This window comes from Pipistrellus hanaki (genome assembly GCF_964339955.1).
Source record: "Pipistrellus hanaki genome assembly, chromosome: 9".
Taxonomy (NCBI): Eukaryota; Metazoa; Chordata; class Mammalia; order Chiroptera; family Vespertilionidae; genus Pipistrellus; species Pipistrellus hanaki.
The window spans coordinates 44315840-44341680 of NC_140511.1; the positions used below are offsets into that span (position 1 = coordinate 44315840).

Below are 25841 nucleotides of genomic sequence, written 5' to 3' on the forward strand. Positions count from 1 at the left end.
TGTTCTTTTTAAAATTTTTTTCTTAAATTCATCTTAAGAAAGTACAGAGTTCAGGCTTCTTTGATGTCAACAGAAGGGAAAATGGGATGGTCTGTTTTTGTAAAACTCAAGCCCCAAGCAGAATTCCTCTCATGATTAGTATGTGTAAAGCAGGAGCTAGTAACCTAAGGGTCATGGGAACAACAGCAGGTTTGAACAAGCTGGAGTCAGAGAAAGTGAGCACTTTAGTGTTATGTTAGTTCAATGAAGACAAAGATTTGCATGTGCTATTTACTACTTAGTGCATTTCTAATGCCTGGAACTATGCCTGGCACATAGAAATCTTATATTTGTTGAATAAATGAATACATTTATGTCCCCAGACTGGCTGTCTCAGACTGCCTGTGACTGTGTCTTCCTTGAGATGTCTCAATGTCTGTGTTTAAGGCCTAGTGAGCTTTAGGTCCCCAGTGAGAACAATTAGAATCTCAATAAAATTAACAAAATTGAAATAGAAGAACCAAGGGATGATGGGGCCCAGATATTGGAAAAAAACTTTAAGTATAAAGTAAAATAAAACGTATAATATAATAGTCAAATGTTAGCACAAAAATAGAAATATGGGTTAGTACAAAAGAATGGAGAACCTAGAAATATACCCTACTATATGTAAGGGCTTAATTTATCATTAATAGAGGCCCGATAACAACATTTGTACAAGATTAGGCCTTCCCAGCAGTGGAGGCTGCCTGGATCCCTCCCTCGATCGCAGCCTCGGCTTCATCCCAAAGGAAGGAAAAACAGACCCTCCCATTTTCCCTTCTGTTGATGAAAAAAAAAAAAAAAAAAAAAAGCCTGAACTCTACTTTCTTAAGATGAATTTAAGGGGAAAAAATAACCTTTTCTTACTCCAAACTGACATTTTGTGTTTTGGCCTTTTAAAGTATATATTTGGGCACACAAACTTTGGACCAGTAACACTAAAATCCTATTTGGGTAAAAGAGACAATAATTTATTTAAAGCAAGAAAAAAAAAGTATTATGGTTTTGTTATTGTAGATATTTTTCAGAAAGGAATGAAAGACAAATAATTTAACAAATGAGGTTGTAATAACTGGGTGACAATTTGGGAAAAATGTTAGCACATAATAGATGGAATGTCAACTTATAGCACATGATAAATGGAATGTCAAAAGGCCTGAAAGCTGACTATTAAAAAAATAATAATAAATACTTTAAATAGTTTATTTTCCAGCTGAATCCGGTTTAGCTCAATGGATAGAGTGTTGGCTTGGGGACTGAAAGGTCCCGGGTTTGATTCCGGTCAAGGGCATGTACCTTGGTTGCGGGCATATCCCTGGTGGGGGGTGTGCAAGAGGCAGCTGATCGATGACTCTCTCTCATCGATGTTTCTGGCTCTCTATTTCTCTCCCTTCCTCTCTGTACAAAATCAATAAAAATAAAAAAAATTAAAAATTAAAAATTAAAAAAAAAATTAAATAGTTTATTTTCCTAAAAATTGAAACAATCTCCTTGCTCTGGGGTCTTCACCATGTAACCTTCTTAATCTTTATTAAAAAGTAGCTTTTCTCTACAGTTTTAAATGAGTGTTGGGGAGCTGGAGAACCTAACCCTCTGATGTCAGAGGAACTTTAGTCGTGGCGAGAGGGCACAAAGAGCAGTTAAATCTGTGTGGTAGTATGTGAGCATTGCTTTCACCATCTTATCTAACATCTTATCTTATCTTTTTTGCTTTCTCAACATCATGCTAGCCTCCTTTGAGGTATAGCTGACCATACCCATATGCCAGGTAGTAGATAGAATATGTTAGAGCTGCACTCTAACATGTAGCCATTTAAATCTAAATTGATGTTTTAAAATTTTCAGTTATTTAGCTATACAAGCCACATTATGAGTGCTCAATAGTCATATGTGCCTAGTGGCAACTGTTTAGACAGGACAGATATTGAACATGTCCAACCTTGTAGAAGGTTTTATTGGACAGTGCTACATTCTAGTTCCTTGTGCATAGCAGGCTATACTCTGATTAGGTTGAGAATGCTCCAATGTGGACTCTTCAAATACCTTTTTAAAAAAATTTTTTTAATATATATATTTTTTATTGGTTTTTTTACAGAGAGGAAGGAAGAGGGAGAAAGAGTTAGAAACATTGATGAGAGAGAAACATCGATCAGCTGCCTCCTGTACACCTCCTACTGGTGATGTAACCACAACCAAGGTGCATGCCCTTGACCAGAATCAAACCTGGGACCTTTCAGTCTGCAGGCTGACGCTCTATCCACTGAACCAAACCAGTTAGGGCTCTTCAGACTTCTTGCCTAGGTCATTAAGCCTAGCTGTCTCAATTCTGCAAAACTATAAATGCTTGTTTAAGGATCCAGGGAATCTGAGACCATATTGTCAATCATCTGTTCATTTAGTCAACAACACTTATCGGCATTACTCTGGATCAGGCCCTTTTTCGAACCCTGGATAAAGAAAGATGGATAGGAAGACATTTCCCGAAAATCCTACTAAAATGAGCTTTTGTGAGAGTAGTGATCAGAATTGCACATTTCTTTGATGTTTGAGGCTCAGTGGAAAGCAGTGATCAGTGTTCAATCCTTTATATACTAATGAGGTTGTAGTGATCAAGCTGATTGAGTAGTCATGAAATTAATTACCAGTTAAATTTCTAAAAGCTTTGATTTTTGTTTTTGTTTTTGTTTTTCTTCTTTCTTGTAAAAGTATATTATGAAAAGAAATCCAGATAATTAAAGGACAGCATATGCAGTACAGGAGGGAAATTTGGACTATAAAACCGGTATCTTGGGTTGAATACTAACTCTATTACTTATCAGCTATAACCTTGAACAACTGTTTCAGTAATCTAATGTTGTATAACAGACTTCCCCAAAGCTTCGTGGCTTAAAACAGCCACATTTATTTTGGCATGTATTTGCAATCTGGGCATGACTCAGCAGGGACAGCTCATCTCTGTCTACTTGGACATCAGGTGAAGTAACTCAAAAGCTGAGGGCTTCCCTGGCTGGCATGCTCAGTGGTTAGAGTGTTGGCCTGAGCACCAAAGGGTCATAGGTTTGATTTCCTGTTAAGGGCACATATTTGGGTTGCAGGTTCTTGCAGGTTCAATCCCCAGCCCCAGTCTGGGTGCTTGTGGGAGGCAACCAATCGATGTGTTTCTCACCTTTCTCCCTCCCTCTCTCCCTCTCTCCCTCCCTCCTTCCCTCTCTCCCTTTTTTTCTCTCTTTCTCCCACCTCCTTCCACTCTTCTGTAAAAATCAAGAAAAAAAAAAAGAAAAGAAAAATCCTTGGGTAAGGATTAACAACAACAAAAAAAAAAAGGGGGGGGGAGGGAGGGGGCTGGAATCACCTGAAGCCTCAGCCACTCACATGTCTGACTCTTGAGCTGGAAGTTTCACAGTTGGGGCTGCTCAGACATCTTTTCTATCTCTACATACTAGTCCTTCTGCAGAATCTCTCCAGCATGGGGCTTCAGTAAAGCCAGGCTTCTTACGTGTTGGCTCAGGACTCCCAAGACAGGTATCCCAAAAGGGGGAGAGCCAGGTAGACTCCATATTGCCTTTTCTAACTTAGCCTTGGAAGTCACTTGACATCATGCTGTTAGAAGATGAATCTCTAATGTCAGCCCATATTCAAGGAAAAGGGTTTTCACCTTTTGTGGGAAGATTGTCAAAGAATTGTGAACATATTTTAAAGCCATCACAGCAAATAATTTAACTTGTCTAAAGAAACTTAATGTGATTTGGAGCCAATTGCATTGTGTTTGAGAATATTACTATTCTTATTTGTAAAACAGATATGGTAATTCATTAGTTGTGAGGATTAGATGAGAAAATACTGTAGAAGTTCTTCGAATATTGTTTAGTGTATAATTAAGTGTTCAAACATTGTTAATTCATTCTCCCTTCTTTCCTCTTCTGGATTATTGAATTCCAGTTAACAATCATTTATTATCTTTCCATAATTAAAAAATGAAGAAATTTCCTACTCATATTTATTTTTTTCAAGTGAAACATAAAAAAGAAAAGGCTATCTAGTTGGCAACTAGGACATAGGCACATGGAAGGATACATGAATGATGTGATACACTTGTGCGTTGGGTAGAGAGGGTGTGCTGTGGATAGCTCAGTGACCTTTATGGCTATCTCTTATAACTTGTGCTCTTTTTCCTTGCAGTTCCTGAGGGAAGACCTCAATTACCATGACCCGACGGTGAAACACAACACCTTCCATGGCGAGGATAAGCTCATCAGCGTGGAGGACCTATGGAAGGCATGGAAGTCCTCAGAAGGTAATAGGCAGCCTGGTTGTCCATCTTAGTTGCTGGCAGATTTAGAGAAGAAAGAAGAAGATAGGCAGCAACTTGGCTTTAAAAGGACATGAGCATGAAATGTTTAGTAAAGAGCAAATTTTTGAAATAGTTCTATTTACAGTCACTAAATAAGAATGAATACAGTCACTGAGCTGGGAATGGGGGAAGGTGCTCCCAACAGAACTGAGGTTGTTCTTCACTGGAATTATAATTGAATTCAATCCTATTCCTACCCTTCTCCTCAATATTCCCATCCACCCCCAGTTTCTGCTTCTTCATCTCCAGAGATAGGGAGTTTGCTGGCCATCTGAGGCAGCCCCTTTTTTCTGTAGCTTCCCATTTGGTCCCAGCTCTGCTGAGTCCTAGATGATTCAAAGATTGGAAGAAAGATGGTCTCTTCCCTGAGTCTCTCTTTTCTAGTTTAAATAGCCCTAGTTCTTTGAAGAAAAAATATTTTATCAGCCTTCTTCTCATCTTGGGTTTCCTGCCTGTGAGCACTATTGATAATGTCTTTCTTAGATCATGGCTACTAGATCTTAAATTGTATGCAGTCCCTCTGGTATGGTTTGATCAGCACAGAGTGGAGCAGAACCTTCAGCTTCTCAGTTCTGTGTGTCTATTAGTACAATATGATTAGACACTGGGCCCTTCAGCAGTCACATCGTTCTGCTGATTCATGTTGAACTTATTGAATAAAAACTTATCTTTTTCGTGTGTAAAACCACTAAACCATGACTACCGTTTTTTTCTGGAACATTTGCTTCAGAATTCTGAATAGAAGAAGATGTCTAATTGTGTGAGACTTGACAGGGAAAGGAAAATCAGGACTTTGCCTTCTCTCTGTTTTTATGTGTGGCTAGAGCTTCTTTTGATACCAATAGGATTGGAAGCAATCTCTTCTCTACTGGTAGGGTAGGTGTTGATACTAAGAGGCTTTAAACATTAAGTAACCTCCAGGGTCCCTGGTTTTGTAGATGAGGAACCTCAGGCCTAGATTTATAAAATTACTATTTGTTGTCATGCATTTAGCTAATAGTAGAGCCAGGACTTAGACCTGGACTTCTGTTCTCTAAGAAGCTTTTCCATACCATCTTGGTTGAAAGCACTGGCCTGGTGGTAGAGAAGACCAGTTTTGATAGGAGTGATTTAGTTTCTGTTTTTGCTTAAATTATTACCTAGAATTATAGAATGTTCAATCTGTATGGGAGCTTCTAAAATACAGGTTGAAAGCATTAAATTTGAAGCAGGAAGAGTTATATTCTAATCCTGGTACTAGAATGGGCAGGCTGATAGTTCTTATTAACTCTAGAAGAAGCATAAATTAGCTATATGGACAGCTTCTTGGATATTTAAGAGCTGAGTTCATGGTGGGGGCTTTTGTGTAATAGCTCCTTAGCAACTCAGGCTGTCTACTGATGAGAAATCCATCAGTGAAGTTATCTTTGGAATTATACTAACACTGCCAGGAAAAATCTCCTATTACTACTGTGTAATTTTAATTTACTTATTTTTCTGTACTAACATGCAGACATGGCGCCTGGGTTTCAAGAGTGGGTTTCATAAGTAGGAACTTAGAATGAAAGACGGCAGGGAGAACATTCCTGGTTCATACAGAAGTAGCTGGCAGGAAAAGGAATCAAAAAGGGACAGATACAAAGGGACTAAATAATAAGACTAGAAAACAGCCCAAGATAATTTTCTAGTAAGAAGTTTATTTATAGACATAGCAACTATTTGAAACACTTCCAACTATGTTCTGTATGACAGGAAGATAGAAGACAGTTAAGTGAGTTTTCACGAGTTGGTCCCCATTGCTGATGAGCAGAAAAAAAACATTTCAGTAAAATAAAAATTACTTTTAGATCATAATAAAGAATTTAAAGTATTTAATTGAGCAAAGGAAGCTGCAGCCTGGGAAACAGATTCAGGTAACAACCTAGATTATGTTCCTTGGAGACAAAGATGAGGCTGCTTTCATTGTGAAAGTTCCACCCAGATTCCCATTAGGTCTATTTTATGTACGTGAGGTGTACAAATTGTGCAGTTCTGATTGGACAGGGCAGGTCTCAGTCTTTTGGTAGAAAGAGGAAACCAGTGTTTCCCTGCAGTTGTTGACTCAGATGGTGTAAACAAGTGGGGCAAAGTGTGGGAAGCTAAGAGTTCATTTTGAGGTTCTTCCCCATACACCGAGAGCCTGAGAAGTTCCTGTCTGAAAATGGCCTCTAGGGTCTTTATTATTTATAAAGTTTGGGCCCTCAGTTTACTATGAGGAACCCATTTCATCAGATAAATTTCCTCTCAGGGTTCACATCAAATTAATATTTTTTCTTAGGGTCCACATAATGCACAGTGTTGTAGTTCGTAGCTAAGCTGAGAAGTGATATATACTACCGTGTTTCCCCCAAAATAAGACATCCTCTGAAAATAAGACCTAGCGCATGGAAAGATAAGACATCCCCTGAAAATAAGACCTAGCGCAACTTTGGGAGAAAAAATTAATATAAGACACGGGGAAAACAGGGTGGTATGTACTATTAGGATTTGCTAACCATGTGTCATGTCTGGTGGTTTGAAAAACTAAAAGCGAGAATCTTCTTGTATACTATTTCTCACAACAATTTGTGTCATTATTTAGAGCAAGGCCCCCAGTCTCTTTGGAATGATGATTTCCAGAGCTACAAAAATTATGTAATATTCTGGCATTGGCTTAATCTGGCTGGTCTGAGTTTCACTAGATAATATAGATAGCAGCAATATTGATTCAGAACATTAGTTGCCTAATGTCAGTATCATCTATGTGATTAGCGTTGTTAAGATTTCTGACTAATGTTAGGAGCCAGTCTTTTCTCTGTGTTATTTAAATTTAGCAAGAAAGCCTGGTGATCGTTTGGACTCTGGACTTTTAACAATAAAAACACTCAAAAATGACTCTAATGTTTCTGTAGTGTTTAGTATGTGCTAGATACTGTTTTGAGTGCTTTACATATAGTAAATAATTTTTCACAAAAATCTTATAAAGTGTAAATACTATGATTTAGGATTTAGTATATTTGCTCATCTCCATTTACAGATGAGTAAAATAAGACAGAGAGAGTGATTAAGTAAAATAATGTAATAAAGCCTGGCTGGTATGGCTCAGTGATTGATCATTGACCCATGAGCCAGGAGGTCATGGTTGGATTGCTGGTCAGGGCACATGCCTTGGGTTGTGGGCTCGATCCCCAGTAGAGAGCAGGTAGGAGGCAGCCAACCAATGCTTCTTTCTATCTCTCTCTCCATCTCCCTCCCTTTGAAATCAATATTTTTAAAAAAGAAATAATGTAATGCAATTCTGTTACTAATTACTTAGAGTTAATGCTGACTTCAGAAGTTAAGGGCTCAGGCCCGAACAAGACTGCCCTTACTTCAGATACCAAACCAACCACAAGCTCTGGGTGTTTCCAGGCCACCTGTGCTCTGATAACTAGCTTCAAAATTATCGGTTTTCCACTATCCCCTCATGTTTGATAATTTGCTAAATCAGCAATTTTCAATGGGTGTGCTGAATTATTTATTTATTTATTTATTTATTTATTTAATATATTTTATTGATTTTTTACAGAGAGGAGGAGAGAGGGATAGAGAGCTAGAAACATTGATGAGAAAGAAACATCGACCAGCTGCCTCCTGCACACCCCCTACCGGTGATGTGCCCGCAACCAATGTACATGCCCTTGACCAGAATCGAACTCAGGACCTTTCAGTCTGCAGACCGACGCTCTACCACTGAGCCAAACCGACTTCGGCGGGTGTGCTGAATTTTTTAAGCAATCAGCTGCCTCCTGCACATCTCCTACTGGGGATGTGCCCGTAACCAAGGTACATGTCCTTGACCGGAATTGAACTTAGAACCCTTCAGTCCGCAGGCCGACGTGCCATCCACTGAGCCAAACCAGTTAGGGCATGAGAGAATTTTTAAAATGCAATAAGTGACTATTTAGTCAGGGGGACTGACCTATTTTCCTTTAGATTGTCAAATAAAAAAAAATGACAATAGCCAACACAACAATAACTGTCTGGTGTGAATGAATCAAAATTATACCTTTTTGTGTCTGAGAATGAGACCAGCAAAACATAATTTTTTGGTGTGCCACAGAATTTTAATAGTTTATGTGTATGATGAGATGAAAAAAGTTGAAAATTGCTGTGCTAAATGATTTACAGAGCTCAGGAAAGTGCTTACATATGATTTAAGTTTTACTACAAAGGATAAAAATTAGGACCAGCTAAAAGAAGAGACTAATAAGCCAAGGTCTGCCAGGATCTTGAATGTGGAGTTTCTGTGTCTTCTCTCTGTGGAATCAGGACATATCATCCTTCTGGTCCATCAGTCATTAATGTGATTGCTAATCAGAAAGCTCAGCTGAGCCTCAGTATGCCGAGTTTTTATTGGGGTTCTATTGCGTAGGCATGGATGATTGACCCATTGGCCACATGATGGAAATCAATCTCCAATCCCATTTTTCTTTCTGAAAGTTGGGCTGATATCACCTGGCTCAAAGCCCTAATCCTCTAGTCACTGGTTGGTCTTTCTGATGGCCAGTACCCATCCAGAGTCATCTCATTAATCTGAACTCAAGTATGACCCAAGGGACCCACCATGCATTACAAAGATACTTCTATCTGGGAAATTGACTTGAAGATAAAGATCAGCCAAATTCTTTATTATACAAATAAAGTGATTAAGTAAGGAAGAGTTGAGTAAATTTTCTGAGAAAAGATTAAAAACAAGGCCAACTCCAAGGATGGAAACATCAGGGCACAAGGGATTGGCCTTTTCTAACTGGCTACTCTCATATCTCAGCTTTTTTAATTTCTCACCTGTGTCTTTGTTCAAGAGTCAGATACAGCGAGGGAGAATCAGATGGGCATAGTTTGGATCACACACTTATTTTTATGCACAGGAGTGATGGTGAGAGAGTCTTTATAGGGGTTGGAGGGGGTTGCAATTTTCAATCACTCTAAGACTGTGAGGTAGGAAGAATGGTAGTTCTTTAAAGGAAAGGATGCCAGATAGATTTTGTAGAATCTTTGGGAATAGAATTGTAGTTTGCATATTGAGCTAGTGGAAACAATGACAGGGACTTTGCAGTGAGGGGTTGTGGAGGCACTGACCTAAGAGGATTCTCTACAGCATGGCTCTATTCTTCTAAATAAGGTGTGTCATTACTGTTCCTTCCCCCTTTCCTGGACATGAGATTTTAAGATGCTATCTGCCAAACAAAGCATGTTTCTTTCCCCATTTTTGTGGATCAAAGACATCTTAACTATAATTTTGATTCTAACTAAATAATATGATTCTAGCTAAAAGTAAAAGAACCTGGTATTCTGTTGTGACTCTGAGCTTTGCCTTGAGAAAATGTTTATTTTCTAATAGGCTTTTGGAAATAACCCAATAAGCTCACAGATCTTCAATCCTGCCTGTGCTGTTGTTTGTAGGATAGGATTTTTCACAGGAGTCAGTGGAATATTACCGGGGATCAGGGAGCTTTTAGTTACAACTTAGTAGACATGACATAGGAGGCCAGGTGGCATCAGACTTTTGTTTAAATCATTTCAAAAGTCAGGTCAATATAAAATAGTTGGTATTCCCTTTTTGCTTTTACATAAACCCAAATGAGAGATATAGTCATTCTGTTTAGATATTTAGAAATTTCTTTGCTAAGTGAATCTTCAAGTCTTTTAATTAAATATATCAGCCATTAGTTGTTATATTTTGGGAGGGGGGTGAGGAGAAAGATTAAGTTGATTTTTTTTTTCTTACATTCTTCAGGTTATTCTTTTCTAATTAAAAAAAAAATCTAGCATCAATGCAGTTATTTAACACTTAACACAGTTATTTTCTATTTATATTAGACTAGAGGCCCGTAGCAGGAAGATTCCTGCAAGAATAGGGTTTCCTGCAGAGGTCTCCACTGCCCTGCCTGCTTCCCTCCCTTCTCTGCTGCCCCACTTGCTTGCTTATTTGCAGCTTTGCTCCCTTCTGTAGCGCTTGACTTCCTTCTATGCTGTCTTCAGGCTTTGCTCTGTGCCTGGATATGCAAATTAACTGCCATCTTGATTTTGTTAAATTGCATACTTGCTCCTGATTGGCCAGTGGTTGTGGCTTGTGGGCATAGCAGAGGTATGGTCAATTTACATGTTTCTCTTTTATTAGATAGGGTAGCTACTTGAGGATAAATGTCTTGTATTTCTGTTTAATAAAGGAAACCGAACATCTCTCACCTATATCTGTTACCAAATCCTGAGGATTCTACCTATTTAATATATTGAGCTGAGATGCTTTAGCTCAACTTCATTTTTTTGAAAGATTTGTTGTGTTGTAATTGACAACACAATAAGGTGTAAACATTTAAAGTGTACAATTGAGCCGAAACTGGTTTGGCTCCGCTGTAGAGCATTGGTCTGCGGACTGAAAGGTCCCAGGTTCGATTCCGGTCAAGGGCATGTACATTGGTTGCAGGCACATCCCCAGTAGGGGGTGTGCAAGAGGCAGCTGGTCGATGTTTCTCATCGACGTTTCTAGCTCTCTATCCCTCTCCCTTCCTCTCTGTAAGAAAAATCAATAAAATATATATTTTAAAAAAATAATAATAAAGTGTACAATTGAGAAAGTTTTGACATATGTATACACTGGAAAACTATCACCAGAATCAAAATAGTGAAGATATTCGTCATCCTTCAAAGTTTTCTCATAGCCCTTTGTTAGCTTTCCCTCAACACCCCCAAATAATTACTGATCTGATTTCAGATACTATAAATTAGTTTGCATTTTATAGAATTTTATATAAATGGAATCATGTAAATATGACTGTTTAAAAATATGGCTTCTTTTACTCAGCATAATTATTTTGAGGTTAATTTATATTGCATATATAAAAAGGGTTCATTTATTTTTTATTGCTTAGTATTATTACATTGCATAGATATAGCATAATTTATGTTTATCCATTCATCTATTGATAGACATTGTAGTTGTTTCCAGTTTGGGGCTATTACAAGTAAAACTTCTATGAACATTTATTTACAAGTCTTTAGATATATATTTAATTTTATTTTTGGTAAATATCTAGAGAAGAATGCCTAGATTGTATGGTAGGTATATATTTTTAAGAAACTCTCAAACTGTTTTCCAAAGTAGTTGTATCATTGTATATTCCTACCAGCAGTGCATGAGACTTTCAGTTCTTTCACATCCTTGACAACACTTTGTATGGTCAATTTTCTTAATCCTAGCCATTCTGATAGTGTAGTTATCTCATAGTGGTATTATTTTGTATTTACCTGATAACTAATTATGTTTTCCATTCATTTATATTTTTTGGTAGATTACCTATTCAAATCTTTAGTCTATTTTAAAAATTGGGTTGCTTGTTTTCTTATTGTTGAGTTTTAAAGGTTTTTATATACTCTGGATATAAATCCTTTATGAGATATGTATTTTGCAAAGATTTTTTCCCCCAGGCTGTTGTTTTGTTTAAATATATTTTTATTGATTTCAGAGAGGAAGGAAGAAGAAGGAGAGAGAGAGAATAATATCAATGATCAGAGAGATAGAAGCCTGAGACCTGAGCATGTGCCCTGATGAGGAATTAAACCATGACCTCCTAGTTCATAGGTCAATGCTCAACCACTGAACCACAGTTGCTGTTCTCTGGCTTCTTTTTATCATTCTCATAACTGTGTCATATAAAGAACAGAAAATTTTAGTTTTTCTTCCAGTTTTTAAATTATTATTATTATTTTAAAGTATATTTTATTGATTTTTTATAAGGAGGAGCGGAGAGGGATAGAGAATTAGAAACATCAATAAGAAATATTGATCATCTGCCTCCTGCATACTCCCTATTGCGTATGTGCCTGCAACCAAGGTACATGCCCTTGACCAGAATTGAACCTGGGATCCTTGAATCCACAGGCCGACGCTCTATTCACTGAGCCAAACTGGATAGGGCTATCAATTGTTATTTTATGGTTCCTGCTTTTGATGTCATATATAGGAACATTTTGTCTAACTCAAGGTCATATAAACATTTTCTCTTGTTTCCTTCTAGAAGTTTTGCAGTTTTAGGTTTTACATTTAGCCTATGATCTGCTTTGTATTAATTTTTGTATAAGGTGTTAAATATAAATCCCAGTTATTTTTTCTGCTAATGAATGTCCCAATTATTCTAGAACCATTTGTTGAAAATTCTGTTCTTTCTTTACTCATTACCTTGAACCTTTTGTCAAAAATCAGTTATGTAGCCAAAACCTGTTTGGCTTAGTGGATAGAGCGTCGGCCTGCGGACTGAAGGGTCCCAGGTTCGATTCTGGTCAAGGCATGTACTGTGGTTGCGGGCACATCCCTGTTAGGGGTGTGCAAGAGGCAGCTGATCGATGTTTCTAACTTTCTAACCTCTCCCTTCCTCTCTGTAAAAAATCAATAAAAATATATTTTTTTAAAAATCAGTTATGTATATGAGTATGAGTTTACTTCTGGACTCTCTTTTCTGATTTACTGATGTATTTGTCTGTCTGTTTGTAAAAACCAATAGCATTTTGCTTACAATAGTCTTATAATAATTCTTTCAGTCAGGTAGTATTAGCCTCTAACTTTGTTTTTCTTTTTTAAAGTTGTTTTGGCGGTTTGTCTTTGAATCAGCTTGTTGATTTCTACAAAAAAGCTACCTCGATTTTTATTGGGATTGTATTCAACCTATAGATCAGTTTGAGAGAACTGGTATCTTAACAATATTGAGTTTCCTGACCCATGAACAATATACATCTCTTCATTTATTTAAGTTATACTTTCTCTCAGTAATATTTTGTAGTTTTTAGGGTATGGGTCTTAAATATCTTTTTTTCCCCCAGACTTATCTCTGTTTCATAGGTTTGGATGCTATTATAAGTAGTATTTTCAAAAACTGTGGTACACAAGAGAGACAGGGTCGACCAGATGGCCAGGCTTGGATTTTGTCTCTGTTAGTGGGTCAGAGTGATTGGGTTGACCAGTTGTCTGTGGAGATGAGAAATTGAAGATGAAAGACTAGAGATTGAAAGGAGGAGAGGGGGACAGGCGGGAGGTGCATCTAGGGGTGAGGGTGGGGCCAAAGAGCAAATAAAAAGAACTGTGGTACAATCTGTATAAGATAAAATTTACCATGTAAATGGTATTTTTAAAATTGATTTTAGAGAGAGGAAGGGAACGGGGAAAGAGAGATAGAAACACTGATGAGAGGCTGGGAGCGGCCAGGCCCGGAGAAGCTGGGTCTGGTGTGGCCAGGCCCGGAGCAGCGGCTGCCAGGCTGGGAGCGGCCAGGCCTGGAGCAGCGGCTGCCAGGCTGGGAGCGGCCAGGTCCGGAGCAGCCGGGTCTGGTGCGGCCAGGCCAGGAGCAGCAGCTGCCAGGCTGGGAGCGGCCAGGCCCGGAGCAGCAGCTGCCAGGCTGGGAGCGGCCAGGCCCGGAGCAGCCGGGTCTGGTGCGGCCAGGTCAGGAGCAGCGGCTGCCAGGCTGGGAGCAGCCAGGCCCGGAGCAGCGGCTGCTAGGCTGGGAGCAGCCAGGCCCGGAGCAGCCGGGTCTGGTGTGGCCAGGCCCGGAGCAGCGGCTGCAGGCTGGGAGCGGCCAGGCCCGGAGCAGCCGGGTCTGGTGCGGCCAGGCCAGGAGCAGCGGCTGCCAGGCTGGGAGCGGCCAGGCCCGGAGCAGCCGGGTCTGGTGTGGCCAGGCCCGGAGCAGCGGCTGCCAGGCTGGGAGCGGCCAGGCCCGGAGCAGCTGGGTCTGGTGTGGCCAGGCCCGGAGAAGCAGCTGCCAGGCTGGGAGCGGCCAGGCCCGGAGCAGCCGGGTCTGGTGCGGCCAGGCCCGGAGCAGCAGCTGCCGGGCTGGGAGCAGCCAGGCCCGGAGCATCCGGGTCTAGTGCGGCCAGGCCCGGAGCAGCGGCTGACAGGCTGGGAGCGGCCAGGCCCGGAGTGTCCGGGACCGGAGCAACCGGTCCCAGAGCAGCCGGGTCGGGTGCGGCCAGGCCTGTAGCAGCAACAGCCAAGTCCAGAGCAACTAGGTCGGGAGCGGCAGTGACCAGACCCGGAGCAGCTGGTTGTGGAACGAACCAGAGCAACAGAGGCCAGGCCCGGAGCAGCCAGGCCTGAAACAGCTCGCTCCTCGCCTGTACCTGCCCACGGCTGCCTCTCAGACATGGCTGGAAACTTTTGCGGGAACTTGAGGGTCTGCTGAATCAAGTGATGAAGGCTTAGATCTGGATGTGTTGAGTTAGTATAGGGCTGGGGTGTTGATCTGTGAGTGCCTTGGGTGGGGCCTGGATGAGGCTGGTTGACCTATTTGAAAATGTCTTTTGTGTGAAGTGTATCATTGGGCATGTGGAGGTATTATTGATATGAGAAAATGCTAAGTAACAGATTTACTATCTGAAAAGGGATTTTCTATCGGGGAAAGGGAGGGAGGAAGAGACTGAACATAAACTGTGCACCTATGGATGAGGACAATGGGGGATGGGCAGGGGGCAGAGGGTGGGGTGGGAACCTGGTGGAGGGGGGAAGAAATGAGGAACCTTTGTAATAATATGAACAATAAAGATTGATTTAAAAAATAATAAAAAAAAAAAAAAAAGAAAAAAAAAAAGAAACACTGATGAGAGAGAATCATCAGTCAGCTGCCTTCTGCACACTGCTACTGGGGACCAAGCATGTGACCCAGGCATGTGCCCTGATTGAGAATCAAACTGTAATCTCCTGGTTCATGAGTCAATGCTCAATCACTGAGCTATACCAGCCAGGCACAGTCTACTTTTAAAACATATTATTATATCTTGTCTCATAGTATAAGAACTTTACAAAAGTGTATTTCCATTTCTTCCCTCGAAGTCATTTGTATGACTTGCCTCATTTGTTTACTGTCTCTCAAAGAGATGGTCCATTGTAGGCTAATCTCCAGTGTCTTGAAAACCATTGTTTTATATGTTTTGTCTTTTTTTTTTTTTTTTTATAGTTTCAGGAGGGGGGTGGTAAATTCCATTCTTATTACTTCATCTTATTCTGAAGCAGAAGTCTTAGCTTAATCATCTTTTGCTTGGATGCTTTCATACTATTCTTCTTGGCCCAGTCTAGCTCTATTGCAATCTATTCTATAACTGGTTCCAGAGACATCTTTCTAAAATAAATATCTGATTATGTCTCTTCTTATATTTTTCAGAGGCTTCCCATTTTCTTTTTCTTTTTAAATAATGAAACAAACATGCTAGGATACCAAATTTCTGGGTGGAAGAAATATTCTTAAATGGAACCTGCACAAATATAGACATTGCTAAAGATGTTACAAGTAAATTCCAGTATAATAACAATATAGTAATTATATATTATTTGGAGAAGATAAATATTGGCTTTTCTATTGTTCAGAAAACACTTGAGTTTGTGTAGAACTTATAGTAAAGTTTAGATCACAATTGCTGTCTCATCTGGGATTCAACAAAATAAGCTACTGCTAGCTCAGTAGTTGTTGATAAAAGAAATTATTACAGAAAATGACATTGCTTCCCCCCCACCCATGTTTATCCCTGAGATGTCAGCGCATTTAAATTAAATGTCTATTTATAATCTCAAAATAAATTAATCTCAGTTGGGTAAAAAAAAAAATCAATATGTGCATATAAATAAAAATCTGGTGATCTTCTTTTATAACTTAAAAGTTTCCTTATGTCATCCCAATACACCAAGGTTGCAGGTTTGGTCCCTGGTCAAAGCATACAGGAATCAATCAGTGAATGAATAAAAAAGTGGAACATCAAATCGATGTTTCTCTCCCCGCCCTCCCCCATTTTCTCTCTAAAACACATAATATTTCTTTATATTGTAATATTGTGGTTCTCCATATTGCCCCCCCAAATTTTTTTTTTTCTCTCCCATGATTTGTACAAACATGCTTGTATGAAAAAACAATTAACTGAATACCTTATATATACGAGGCATTGTGCTAGATTAGGTTAGCCTAAGGGACCAATGCTTATTTCTGTGACTCACTTTTTGTTTGTTTGTTTTGTTAATCCTCATCTGAGGATATTTTTTTCCCATTGATATTTAGAGAGAGTGCAAGGCAGGAGGAGAGACAGAGACTAGAGAGACACATTAATTGGTTGCCTCCTGAACTTGCCCTGACCAGGCCTAGGGAATTGAGTCTGCAACTGAGGTATGTGCCCTTGACTGGAATTGAACCCACAACCCTTCAGAGCAAAACTGCCCACGGCTCACTTACTTTCTTATTGTCTATTACTCTATCACATATCTTGCTCTGTAGCTGCACTGATTTATCAGCAGTAACTATAATATGTCATTTTCTTTCATTCCTTGATGCTTTCGTATATATTGTTCCCCCTGCCCTTCCTCTTTTGTTGATCTGGTTAAATCCTACTTGACAATTAAAACTCAATTTAAATATCCCCTTCTTTAGGAAATCTTCCCTGGAAACCACAGTCTAGGTTAGGTGCCGCCTTCTGTGTTCCCATAGCCTCTTACTCTTATCTCATTGCAGCACTAACACATTAATTACATTGAATGATCTGTTCTCCTGCCTGTTTTTCCACCACACTGCTTGAGAGCATCACCTTATGTGATTGTACTAGAGGTGGTGCACGAAATTTGTGCACTGGGGGGAGGGGGGTGTTCCTCAGCCTGGCCTGCACCCTTTCAGTCCAGCACCCCTTGGTCCTTACCAACTGCCTGCTAGCTGTTCTTTACCGCTCAGCTCACTGTTCCTTAGTGCTGCTGCTATGCTCCCCAGTTGTTAGCCCAACTTCTGGCTGAGCAGTACTCCTGCATTGAGCATCTGCCCCCTGGTGGTCAGTGCACATCATAGCAACTGGTCATTTTGATCATTCCACCATAATGGTCACTTAGGCTTTTATTATATAGATACCCCAACACTTAGCACAGGGCCTGATCCAGAGTAGCGATATGGAAGACAAAAGTTTGTCCTTGGCTCTGCCATTGTGTGACCTGATACAAATTGTTTGGCTTATTCAATTCCAAAGCCTAGATTTTCTTACTACTCTGTAGCCATGTAAACCTGGTGTTTGCAAGGTAGCCTAGTGGGCCCATCACATGAGACCTGGGTCCAAGGGCCAGATTCTTTTTGCAGTCATGATTCAGGGCTTGATATTGATATCATATTAGAAAATAAAGATCTCTGCCTCACTCTAGGTACAGATGACAAGCTGCTAGTAAGAGCCAGGAGACAAACCATTTTGGAGAGGTTTAGGTCACAAACTATCTTTAGGGAAGGCCACTTTGGTAAGATTCTGAAGATGTCTTGGAGTGCTATATATTCAGAGTAGCCAGATGAAAAGCTAGGTCTTAAATGGCTTTTTTGACTCACTATGGTTGTTAGTCACTCACTCCTTTCTACTACATCACCCCATATATCCTTCGGACCTAGCACCTATCATACTGTATTGTATTCATTTATTTTTCCATATGTCTCCTTCTTTAAAAGAGAACCCTTTATGATGGAGATCATGCAGATTGATTTATTTAATATATATATATTTTATTGATTTTTTACAGAGAGAGATAGAGAGTTAGAAACATCGATGAAAGAGAAACATCTATCAGCCATCTCCCGCACTCTCCCCACTGGGGATGTGCCTACAACCAAGGTACATGTCCTTGACTGGAATCAGTCCGCAGGCCAAAGCTCTACGCACTGAGTCAAACCAGTCTTGGCGCAGATTGATTTCTGTATCCAGTAATTTACTCAGTACCTACTAGAATAGAAGCCAATGAAAGCTTGGTGAATGAATGAATAAATAAGTTGTGAAAATAATAGTAGTTAATATTTGTTTAGCTTTTATGTTAGGAGCTTCCCATATCTTCACTATACTCTTATGATGTGAGAACTCTGATTCTCATCATTTTATAGGTGACAAAAAATAAGGCACAGAAAGGTTAAGTAACGTGCTCATGGTTTTTCATCTAGTAAATGGTAGATACCAAATTCAAACCAAAGCACCTGGTTCCAAAGCCCACATTATTATTATATTATTATTGTTATTATTATTTTTTAAATATATTTTATTGGTTTTTACAGAGAGGAAGGGAGAGAGACAGAGAGCTAGAAACATCGACCAGCTGCCGCTTGCACACCCCCTACTGGGGATGTGCCCACAACTAACGTACATGCCCCTGATTAGAATCGAACCTGGGACCTTTCAGTCCACAGACCGACGCTCTACCATTGAGCCAAACCGGTTTCGGCTATTGTTATTATTATTTTTTCCCCCAAATTTTATTTATTTATTTATTTATTTTTACATATTTTATTTATTTATTTTTTGCCCCCCTCCCTCCCTCCCATACATCCCCTCCCTCCCCAGAGTTTTATGTCCATTGGTTGTACTTATATGCATGTATACAAGTCCTTCGGTTGATCTATTATCTCCCCCAGATCTTCCTCCCCTCCCCACTGTAATTTGACAATCTGCTTGTTGCTTTACTGTCTCTATATCTATCTTTTGGTTCATCAGTTTATAATGTTCTTTATTATCCACAAATGAGTGAGGTCATGTGGTGTTTCTCTTTCATTGATTGGCTTATTTCACTCAGCATGATGTTCTCCAATTCCATCCAGGTTGCTGCAAATGATGAGAATTCCTTCTTTTTTATGGCAGCGTAGTATTCCATTGTGTAGATGTACCATAGTTTTTTGATCCAATCATCTGCTGACGGGCACCTAGGCTGTTTCCAAATTCTGGCTATTGTAGATTGTGCTGCTATGAACATAGGGGTGCATATATCCTTTCTGATTGGTGTTTCTAGTTTCTTGGGATATATTCCTAGGAGTGGGATCACTGGGTCAAATGGGAGTTCCATTTTCAGTTTTTTGAGGAAACTCCACACTGTTCTCCACAGTGGTTGCACCAGTCTGCATTCCCACCAGCAGTGCACGAGGGTTCCTTTTTCTCCGCAACCTCGCCAACACTTGTCGTTTGTTGATTTGTTGATGTTGGCCATTCTGACAGGTGTGAGATGGTACCGCATTGTTGTTTTGATTTGCATCTCTCGGATTATTGTTATTATTATTATTGATCCTTTCCTGGGAATACATTTTTATGGGGAGGGAGAGAGAGAGAGAGAAAGAGAGAGAGAGAGAGAAAGAAAGAAAACATTGATTGGATGTGGAAACACATCCTGACCAGGGAGCTAACCTGCAACCTAGGTATGTGTCCTGACCAGGAATCAAACTAGCAACCTTTTGTTGTATAGGGAAATGCTCCAACTAACAGAGCCATGTGGCCAGGGTCCAAAGCCCACTTTTTAAAAAATATATATATTTTATTGATTTTTTTACAGAGAGGAAGGGAGAGAAATACAAAGTAGAGAGTTAGAAACATCGATGAGAGAGAGTCATCGCTCAGCCGCCTCTTGCACGCCCCCCACTGGGGATGTGCACGCAACCAAGGTACATGCCCTTGACCAGAATCGAACCCGGGACCTTTCAGTTCGCAGGCCGACACTCTCTCCACTGAGCCAAACCTGTTTCGGCCAAAGCCCACATTTTTAATCACTGTGTTGTATGTGATTAACAGACCAAAAGGCTGAGTGACCAACTAACAACTGTATGAAGGAGAGGCAAAGTAAACACTGGTAATCTTCCTGTCAGACATAACTCTTTTTGGCTTTGAAACCATAAAATTAAGTAAGGGTTTCATCTGGAGGCACCAGTGGTCCATTAGGCAAAAGAGATACTGATTCAAGAGCCCGTTTCTTATTCCTTATTCTTTCTCTGGCAAGATAAGGCGTTGGCCAAGGCAAGGATCTGTCCTGGCATATCCCTGGAAGTATGGATATAGCTCAAGTGCTAGGGAGTAATAGTTACTGCTCCATCTGCTTGGAATGCCCTTCCTCCAAGTATTCACATGGCTCATACCTTTATTTAATTTTTTGCCCAATTGCTACCTCATCAGAAAGGGCTTTCCTGATTAGAACTGATGTAGCATTGCTCTTAATCCTTTCTTTTATCCTGCTGTATTTTTCTTCACTGTTATCATTACCCAACATTTATTTGTTTATAAATGTTTAGTTTGTCTCTCTCCACTAGAATATACGTTCTAGGAATCTGTGGCTTTGTTTTACATACTGTTATATTCCTAGCTCTTAGAGCAGTGCCTGCCAAGTAGTAGTAGATGCTCAATCTATGTCTTCCCCACATGTATAAATGATTTTGGAGTTTGATACCACCAGCTTTCAAAGACTTTAATCATTTGGAATACCACTTTCTTGTTCCTGTATATAACCCTTGGACTCCAGATAAAGTCTGTGTTCTCTGAGCAGACCCCACACTTTATAATTCTGTGTCTTAGCTTGTGTTTCTTTTCTCTGATGGGCCTACATTTCTGTCCACTGAGATTCTGACCAGTCCTCAACATCTGTCTCTTTTTGAATGAATATGAATAAATAATTACTACTGAATTTATATTAAATCATTAGCATTTTCAGACATGAATTCATTTATTTCAACAACTCTGGGAGGCAGGTATTGTTAGATAGTAAGCTTCCCAGTGTCTGGCACAAAGAAGTACAAAATAAATGTTTTGAAAGACTGAAAGAATATTTTATAAAAGATGAATTGAGACTGATTAAGTGATTTTCCCAGCTAGTCCATGGCACATAGGATAGAAATCAGGGTCTTATGGTTTAAAGTCTAGTACTTGTTCTAATATATTCTACAGTAACAAGCAGTGTTCTAAAATGCCCAGAGATTTGTCAATCCTGAATAACATTTTTTTGTGGTTATCTAAGAATAAAACAGGAGGTCTTACTCATTTAATATAAACATCTTTCTCAAATGGAAAAGGCCCTTTTCTATCTACGCAACACAGGATGGAGGCCAGGCTATATCTTTACTATTTGAAAAGCTAACTAAAAATCAATTATTGGGATTCCCTACTGATATATGATAAATACATTTACCCCGTATTTACTTCCATAAGAAATCTGTTGGGAAGAGTGTTGCTGTTAATGAGAAAATATAATGTAAATACTGATGGGATTTATAACAAGTGATCCAGGATCCACAAGTAGCCATTGTTTGCTCATTCATTCATTCATTCATATATATCCTTTGTTCATTCAGAAAACTTTACAGAGTACTTAGAATGAGGTAGTCTTGTGTTAGATACTGGAAAATACATAAATGGAAAAGACATGTTCCCTACCAAATTGCTTATAGCATAATGGAGAAGAGAGATATGACTAAATAACCATATAACATACATGAAAGAAAATAAGTATATATAAAGAAAATGCTAAGTAAGCAGAGAAGGGAGAGCTAATAGTTATTTTTTTAGGTTTTATAATGAGGAGGGTTGAAATAAGCTCCAAAGAGTTTCATTAAGTGAAGCGGTAGAGCTGGGTTTTTAAGGATTAGTTGATGCTTAGGAGGCCAAGAAGCGGGAAAAGAGCTTTTCTGAAAATAACAAAGACCTAGACGTTTGAGAGCAAGGTTCAAGGATGAATAAATAAATAATACAAGATACTGATTCTAGATGAGGACTCCAAAGTTAAGAGCTACAGCAGAGGCAGCCTCTAGGAAAAAACTGTGAAGTGCAGATCATCTGTGTTGGGATCAGTTAGTTTGCTAGTCCTGTAGTTTCCGATGGCAGTATGTACATTTTAGCAGGGCCTGCACAAGACAATCAGTTGGGATGTCATAAGAAAATACTAGAGCTTGTATTTATATTGCAGTTATTTTTATATCCCACTTTAATTTTTATGTCTTTTTAAAACTATACCTAATGTCAGTACATGAATCTGATTCATAAAAAGATATTCATATATTGGCAGTGTGTGCTCCAAGTGTGTGCAGGTAGATTTTGTCATTAAATCTAGGGGTTAGCCTTTTCTGATTCTGTGTAATGTTGCTGTTTTTCCTAGAGATTTAGTCTTTAATCTCTCTAAGGGCCACATGGACAGGTTCAGGGGGATGAGAGACTGATCGTAGACTACCTCTGGTTTGAATATCCTACTAGGATTTGGACATGTGATTTCTTTGGAGCCTCTATTTGTACTAAGTTCTCCTTGCCTTTCACTGACAGCTACAGACTCTCTGTACCTGCTGTTGCCTTCTTCCTCACTTTGGCCCAGAGAAACTTCTCATTTTCTCTTCTGGAATGAGAAAGCATTTTAATTTTTAGGTACTTGAACCGTAGGGACAAAGGACTCTGATGATATCTCAACTTGACTGCTCAGTGAGCTCTTCATGCTGGGACATGGGTTTACTATCTGACAAGAATGCAGCCCATCCTGGCTTATTTTATTGAGACTGCAGTGACTCTGGTTGGACAACACCATGCTGCCACACCCTACCTAGGTAGGGCATCTGCCTAGGTAACAGAATGTTGAACACAGAAAACAAAAACTAAAACCAACTGTCTTGAGGTTTGGCCTGGCATATTGAACCATTATCCTTTTCCCTATAGCTTAGCTCTAAAGCACTGAGTATGTTCAGAGTTGTTCCTCACTGGATTGCAGCAACTCCCTTATAAACCCTCTGCCTCACCTAATATATTGTTTAGAACAGTGGTTTTCAGTTGGGGACAATTTTGTGCCCTATGGAACATTTGGCAGTATCTGGAGACATTTCTGAGAGCTTGTTTGGAGGTTCTAGCAGGGGAGCACAGCTACTCGTATACCCTTGATAAAAGACCGGACCTCTCCTCAGTCGTCGTCTTTGGCAGAGCGTGCAGCACATGGATCGGTGAGGGAGGAGGGGGGACACCCGCCTAGCCAGCCAGATCAGCCCAATTAACCCTGGTGATCATTGGGTTGACAGATGTCACAGCCAGATCACCCTCACATCCGAGGAGACATTTTTGATGGTCATGACTGGCAGCATGTCATTGGCATCTAGTGAGTAGATGCCAGGGATGTTGATAAACATCTTACAATGCACAGGCTACTCCCCTACAATAAACAAGTACCCTGTCCAAAATGTCAATGGTGCAGAGACTTGAGAAACCCTGGTCTGGAATGACTCCTGCCTGTCTCCACTTCAGGGTAGGGTACAGATAGAGAAGTTCCTGCATGCCAAAGGTCTGTGCTCAGGCTTGTATCAAGGCGTCCTCCCAGTAGACAAAAGGCCTTTGTAGTACCACTGGCCTCAGGCCTTTCTAGCAATAAAAAAGTGGACTTCTTTCCACTCCACATGCCCAGCAAAAAGGCCCCTTTGTCCTGGACGGGGCTGAGCTTTATTGGCAGCAGTGGCAGGAGTGTGTTTTTCTCTGTACGTTACAGGCTAGCACTTGTCTGCCTGCCTCATGTCTGTGTCACTCTACTACGCCTTTATTACCTGATACTCCAAACCATAGTAAATGATCATATTTGTAATGTGTGTGGCTATGTATTCATTTTCAGGAATAATGACTAGTACACTCTACTTTCTGTAATGCTTCTTTAATCCCAGCTCTGTCATCCCTCCTTTTCCAAGCCCTAGGATTTGAACATATCTCTTGGAAATTAATTACTCTCTTCTCTACACAGAATTTTAGTCGGGAATTAGAAATTTGACCAAGTAATGACAAGGCACTCTTCACTTAAACCTCTAGCGTCTTGTCTTCTAGGATGTAGCCTCAGGGCACTATACCTGCTTCATTTAGTCCCATGGCACCTTTCCCTTCTCACTTCCAGTGTCTCTGCAAATAGTCTAATTTATCTCCAAAGTCTATTGGCTTCAGAATTTTCCTCCTGAGCTCCAGTAGCTTCTTGAGAACATCAAGAGATTGGAGCATTTATGCCTTCAAATTTATTTCATTCAGGATATCTGTCTGAGGGTCTACTTTGGACCAGTGCTGGGTTCTACTATAGGGGAAGTAGAAGAATGAAGGGACAGGGCCTAGCCATCTTACTTCTCTATCTTATGTGAGAGTGACAGAAACAACCTAAGATCTCAGGTTGTTTGCCCTTGGTATATTAGTCTAAGAAGACTACTGTTTAGCCCATAGTCAGAACATTTCTGGAAGTTCTCACTTAGAGTAGTTATTCTTTGAGTAAATTCTTATTAATGCCACTGTATATGAAGCTCTATTTAATAGACAATGGGGGGAACAAAATGAATGAGACTAATATTAAAGGGAAATTAGAACAGCATTCTAATAAAAGACAGTTTTTTTATGATAGGGGAAAAACAAGATGGCAGCATAGGTAAACACCTAAACTGCTTACTCGCACAACAATTTCAAAACTACAACTAAAAGGCAAAATGGACATTCTCCAGAACCACAGAAAGGCTGGATGAGTGGAAATTCTACAACTAGATGGAAAGAGAAAAGCACACTGAGACTCAGAGGAACTACTGGAGGCAGAGGTCCTAAGACATGCGCGCATGTAGAGAGGACTGGCAACTGAGTGCGCGACTGTCTTTCTCAATCAGGAAGGAGAGAAAAGCTCCTGACTGCGCTGAATTCCAGTTCTGGGTGAGACTCTGGGGACCCAGACTCATATGGGGTGAAACTGGACTGTCAAGAATGAGAAAAGCAACCAGAAATAAAGTTATATATTAAAGAAGAGGGGGGAAAAAAAAAAAGAATGAGAAAAGCGCCAAAACCAGTTTGGCTCAGTGGATAGAGCGTCGGCCTGTGGACTGAAGGGTCCCAGGTTCGATTCCAGTCAAGGACATGTACATTGGTTGCGGGCACATCCCCAGTGGGGGGTGTGCAAGAGGCAGCTGATCGATGATTCTCTCTCATCAATGTTTCTAGCTCTTTATCCTTCTCCCTTCCTCTCTGTACAAAATCAATAAAATATATTTTTAAAAAAAAGAAAGAAAGAAAGAGAAAAGCACACTGAGACTCAGAAGAACTGTGGAAGGCAGAGGTACCAAGGCGCGCGCATGGAGAGGGTGGGCAATGGAGTATGCAGCTGGCTTTCTCAAGCAGGAGGGAGACAGAAGCTCCCAACTGCACTAAACTCCAGTTCTGGGCAAGACTCTGGGGACCCAAAGTGGGCAAAAGTAGGTTTACAGTTGGAGAAAGACATTAATAAATAGATAGTAGCAATACAAGAATAAACTCTGTTTTGTATATTTGCAACTGTTTCCCACCCCTGCAATTACATATACTACATGATATTTTATATATATATATATATATATATATATATATATATATATATATATATATATATATATATATGGAGAGAGAGAGAGAGAGAGAGAGATGAATCCAAATGATGTCATGTAAGCCCTGAGTCAGTTCATAAGTTGTTAGCCCTATTCACAGATTTTTATTAATGTCTTTCTCCAACTGTAAACCTACTTTTGCCTACCCCTATGTATATAGATAAATAAAAAGTTGAGTGTGTATTCCTTTTGTATGTAGTATTTTATGAGAGAATGAGATGTTAAACACATAAACATGTGTAAATGTTAAGATCAGTGTTACTGTGACAACAAATGCGAGTAGTGCTTGGCATGCTGGAGTCATGGCTTTGCTG

General features: G+C 39.9%; 1 protein-coding gene across 8 annotated transcripts in view; it reads left to right on the top strand.

The window, feature by feature from the left end:
• Positions 1 to 25841, top strand: part of STIM1 (stromal interaction molecule 1) — a 177276-nt gene that overhangs the window by 115982 nt on the left and 35453 nt on the right. For all 8 annotated transcript variants that reach the window (XR_014795931.1, XM_084894174.1, XM_084894175.1 and 5 more), the window contains exon 3: positions 4201 to 4315. Coding sequence is in view for 7 of the 8 variants with exons in the window: in XM_084894174.1 (XP_084750300.1) it covers positions 4201 to 4315 (115 nt within the window). In the remaining variant the exon portion in view is untranslated. The remainder of the gene's footprint in view (positions 1 to 4200; positions 4316 to 25841) is intronic.